The sequence below is a fragment of the Neovison vison genome, chromosome 11 (genome assembly GCF_020171115.1).
Source record: "Neovison vison isolate M4711 chromosome 11, ASM_NN_V1, whole genome shotgun sequence".
In the NCBI taxonomy this organism is placed as follows: domain Eukaryota; kingdom Metazoa; phylum Chordata; class Mammalia; order Carnivora; family Mustelidae; genus Neogale; species Neogale vison.
This window is the reverse complement of record NC_058101.1, coordinates 168,722,947-168,727,838: the sequence shown is the minus strand read 5'-3', so window position 1 is coordinate 168,727,838 and position 4,892 is coordinate 168,722,947. Positions and strand designations below refer to the sequence as shown.

Genomic DNA, 4,892 nt, shown 5'->3' with positions numbered 1-4,892 from the left:
AGAAAGAAGATCCTACCCCTGGGTTTTGAAAGGTAGCCTAAACATCAAGGCCAGATCTCCTGAGACTACATTTCACTCTGTTTTCCCCCCCTACATACACATATTTGCACACTTCATATGACTGTATTTTAATTATTAACCTGGGTAGTGGAAAGCATATGTCTATTTACTTATTTACTGCTGTTTAATTTTGATGTTATTTTCTAATTATACAATGATTCTCTTTTAGCTGCTACTCCATGGAGTGTGCATCAAGAATGCAACAAAATTCTATTGGCTTTCTTACCACAAATGTTGTTTTTCATTTCACAAATGAAATGTGAAATTTTCACAAATGTAGGCTTTCATTTGACCTGAGCTCCCTAATACACTCAAATCAAGAAAGATTATTAAATACATAGAAAAATGGGGATTCAAATTGTGTCATGCTTCCTGCCTATGCATCATAGACATGTGATGTAAAACAGATATCTAGACAAAAGATTTAGCTTGGTTTTTAATTGTTGCATCTAAACACAGTCAGACTGTAGACAAACCAATCATTATGCTCTTATTTGTAAACTGGGAATAACATCAGCTCTACTTAATATGTTAATATTTATGCATTTTTACACAAATGTTACATATTTCTACATAAAAGATAAAATGCATTTTATTGAGATAAAATATGTATATTTTCTCCTGTACCACCTAGTTACTGTATAATATATAGGGTTATAAATTACTTTCCCAAGGTTACACACTATTAAATTGCGTATTTGAAACTCAACATTTTCTTTTTTTTGTTTTTTTCCATAAGAAACTATGCAAAATGATGACACAGATGTTTTTAGCTCTATTCACATGGTAAACTACATGTATACACAAGTATATGCATACATAAACACATATGTATATATATACATGTATACACTATGGAATTCTGTTTTTTAAATTTATTTCTTATTTTCAGCATAACAATATTCATTATTTTTGCACCACACCCAGTACTCCATGCAATCCCTGCACTCTCTAAAACCCACCACCTGGTTCCCCCTACCTACCACCCTGCCGCCCCTTCAAACCCCTTAGATTGTTTTTCCAAGTCCCTAGGCTCTCATGGTTCACCTCCCCTTCCAATTTCCCCCAACTCCCTTCTCCTCTCTATCCTCCCATGTCCTGCATGCTATTTGTTATGCTCCACAATTAAGTGAAACCATATGATAATTGACTCTCTCTGCTTGACTTATTTCACTCATCATAATCTCTTCCAGTCCCTTCCATGTTGCTACAAAAGTTGGGCATTCGTCCTTTCTGATGGAGGCATAATACTCCATAGTGTATATGGACCACATCTTCCTTATCCATTCGTCTGTTGAAGGGCATCTTGGTTCTTTCCACAGTTTGGCGACCGTGGCCATTGCTGCTATAAACACTGGGGTACAGATGGTCCTTCTTTTCACTACATCTGTACCTTTGGGGTAAATACCCAGGAGCCCAATAGCTGGGTCATAGGGAAGTTTTATTTTTAATTTCTTGAGAAATCTCCACACTGTTCTCCAAAGAGGTTGCACCAACATGCATTCCCACCAAAAGTGGAAAAGGGTTCCCCTTTCTCCACATCCCCTCCAACACATGTTGTTTCCTGTCTTGCTAATTCTGGCCATTCTAACGGTGTAAGGTGATATCTCAATGTGGTTTTAATTTGAATCTCCTTGAGGGCTAGTGATGATGAACATTTTTTCATGTGTCTGATGGCCATTTATATGTCTCCATTGGAGATGTGTCTGCTTTGCACCCAACAAGAAATACACACAACCAAAACCACACATCAACAACCCGAAAATGCAAAAAAGCCATCCTCAACAAGTTGGAAAGAGGACCTCAAGGAGAACCCTCCACCCTCTCCCACACCTTAAGCAACAAAAGTCCTCCCAACAAAGCTAAGCCAGATCTTCAAGTACCTGGTGGAGGTGCCTTCCCCAACATGGCAGAGGCTGCCTATGAATGCTTCAGTACAGCTTCAGAAGGTGCAGATGCTCTAACCCCAAAAGCCTTTGTCTGCAGCAGGTTTCCTGGTCTTTCTGGCCTTCTGAGGAGGGAGGAGTGGGGGAAAGGGGAGGGAAGAGACAGGGATCAAGTTAAAAAAGAGGAGAAACAGCAAAACAAAGGAACTGGTGAGCCCTAGCCATTTCCCAGGCATCCAGTGCTGCAAAATTTGCTGGCAGACCGACCACCCACCCACCCTTTCCAGGGACCAAAACAGGGACCAGGGAGTGCACGGGGGCCCCAATGCGCACCCCACAAACTCTGGGCCCAGACCATGCTGCCTCCCACAGGCAGTGGAGATGGCAGCGGCCTGAGAGAGGCCAAGGAGGTCATGGGGAGCGGCCGACTTGTGGACTGCAGCGTGGTGCTGGGGAGGGGGCCGGCAGGGGAGACGCTGGCCAGATCTGGAGGGAGCAGGTAGAGGCAGCCAGAGGCCTGTGGCGGGAAATGGACCAGCTCCTTCCCTCTCATCTCCCAGGCTGGCTCCCTCCCTTTCTCCCTACCTGGGTAAATCTCCCTTTGCCTGGGAGGAATGGTATTGGCGGTTGCAGCGGTGGAGGGAAGCTGAGGAGGAGCTGCCAGGGCTGCTGCACTCAGAGCCGTCAGCCTCCAGCGGGAGCGAAGGCGCCCACTGCTGCAGCAGCCTCCCCCAGCCCCAGGATCTCCATTTTAGCAGCGCGGGCCTCCCTCTGCCCTGGGTAGCCACGGAAACTTGTCGTCGCCAGCCCCCTCTAGCCCCCAGCCCTCCCTCCCCTTCCACCCTCTCAGCTAAGAGCAGGTACTTGGTAGGGCTCTCCTTATCGCACAAAGACAAGGGTGGGTTCTACCCCCGCACGCCCCCTCCCAAAGGCCAAAGTGTCGCTACTGGAAGGAAAATGCAGTCCACGAAGTCCTCACAAACCGGTCCCCCTCCCTTCTTGGCGACAGTCCTCAGCCCTACCTCTGCCTTTCTTCAGTTGCCAGCCCTCGGGCTCCCGCTGCCCTCGCTTGCGCAGCCCCCGCCACCAATTCGCCGCCGCCATCCGCCTTGCTGCAATCTGCTCCCCAGCCGCCCCTTGAGTTGCCAACACCGCTTGTGCAGCCAACGCAGTCTGCGCAGACGCCGCTGTTTGCTCCACCGCTGCTACCGCCACAGACACCGCCGCCGCTGGAGCCCTGAAAGCCCAAGCGGTTGCCGCTTGAGCAGTCCAGCTGTCTGTGCCAATGCCGCTTGCACCGCCGACGCCATCGTCTGTGTGGCCGCCCCTTCCGCAGCCAACACTGCCTGCGCCGCCGCTGATGCCGCTTGTTCCGTCGAAGCCACCTCCATCTGCACCGCCGCTTGCGATGCCGAATCCGCTGTCTGCACCGTCGCTGCTACCGACGACGCTGAAGCCGCCGCTGCCTGCACCGCCGCCCTTGTCTGTGCCGAGGCCGCTTACACCCTTGACGCCTTCCTCAGCGACGTTGCCGGTTCCACCGCTGACATCCTCTGCGCCGTCACCAACGCCGCTTGTGCCGCCGCTGAAGCCGCTTCCCCTGCTATCCCCGCCGTCGCCGCCGCTTATGCCGCTGCCGCCACCGCTTGAGCCACGGACGCCTTCGACGCCGAAGCCGCTTGTGCAGCGGAAGGCATCTTCCCCTTAGCCGCTTGGCGCCCTCAACGCCGCTGTCTGCGGTCACTGCTTACGCCTCAGGGCCGCTTGCGCCTCTGACGCAGCCGCTTCCGCCGCCGCCGCTTCCGCCGCCGCCACTGTCTGCGCCGCCAGCGCCAACGGCCTCTGTAGCGGCGACCGCGCAGCCGGGGCCTCCGCGGGCGGCTTAAGCGGCGTCTGAGGCGGTGCAGAGGGCGTTAGCCGGAGAAGAGGCGGCGGCACAGGTGGCGGCGTCGCCAGACAAGCGGGGACGGCGTCGGTGGCGCAAGCGGCCTGGGCTGCACAAGCGGCGTCTAGATTCAAGTGGCCGCGGCGGCGAAGCGGCGGCGGCAGAGTCGGCGGCGGCACCGGTAACAGCGGCGGTGCAGACTGCGGCGTCAGCGGAGCAGGCGGTGGCGGTGCAGATGGCGGTGGCTTTGGTGGCGGCGGCATTGGCGGCGGCGGCATTGGCGGCGGCGGCGCAGGCGGTGGCGGCGGCGGAAGCGGCGGTGGCGCAGACGATGGTACAGACGATGGCGTCGGCGGTTCAGGCGGCCTCTGGGCAGAAAGGGGTGGCGGTGCAGGCGTCGGTGACTTTGGTGGGGGCGGTATTGTCGGCGGCGGCGCAGGCGGTGTTGGCTGCGGAAGCGGCGGCGGCACAGACGACGGTTGGGCGGTTCAAGCGGCATTGGCGCAGACAGCTAGACTGCACAAGCGGCAACCGCTTGGGCGTCCATGGCTCCAGCAGCGGCACCAGCGGCGTCCGCGGCGGTAGCAGCGGTGGAACAGACAGCGCCGTGGGCGCGGACTGCATCGGCTGCACAAGCAGTGTTGCCAACTCAAGCGGCGGATCCGGCGCAGATGGCAGCAACGCAGATGGCAGCAAAGCAGATTCGGCGGGGGCTGCGCAAGAGGCGGTAGTGGCAGCTCCAGGGAGGGCCAGCAACTGAGGAAGGGCAGAGGTAGGGCTGAGGACCGGCCCTGAGAAGGGAGGGGGGCAGATTTGGAAGGAATTCCTGGATGGCATTTCTCCTTCCAGTGGCGCCACTTTGGGCTTTGGGGTGGGCGGGCGGGTGTACAGCCAACCCTTGTCCTTGCGCGATAAGGACAGCCCGACCAGGTACCTGCTCTGAGCTGAGAGGGTGGAAGGGGAGGGAGGGTTGGTGGTGAGAAGGGGCTGGCGACGACAAGTCTCCGTGGCTCCCCAGGGCGAAGGGAGGCGCGCAATGCTAAAATGGAGATTCTCAGGGC

At 54.8% G+C, this 4,892-nt stretch overlaps 1 protein-coding gene across 1 annotated transcript; it reads right to left on the bottom strand.

Annotated features, from left to right (window-relative positions):
- Window positions 1–1,883: 1,883 nt before the first annotated feature.
- On the bottom strand, window positions 1,884–4,109 carry LOC122890359 (uncharacterized PE-PGRS family protein PE_PGRS10-like). The gene is made up of 3 exons (XM_044225988.1): window positions 3,698–4,109; window positions 2,969–3,649; window positions 1,884–2,071 (listed from the first exon to the last, which is right to left on the bottom strand). The coding sequence occupies exons 1-3, from the start codon at window positions 4,107–4,109 to the stop codon at window positions 1,992–1,994; spliced, it is 1,173 nt and encodes a 390-aa protein (XP_044081923.1). The 3' UTR covers window positions 1,884–1,991.
- Between the last annotated feature and the right edge of the window lie 783 nt (window positions 4,110–4,892).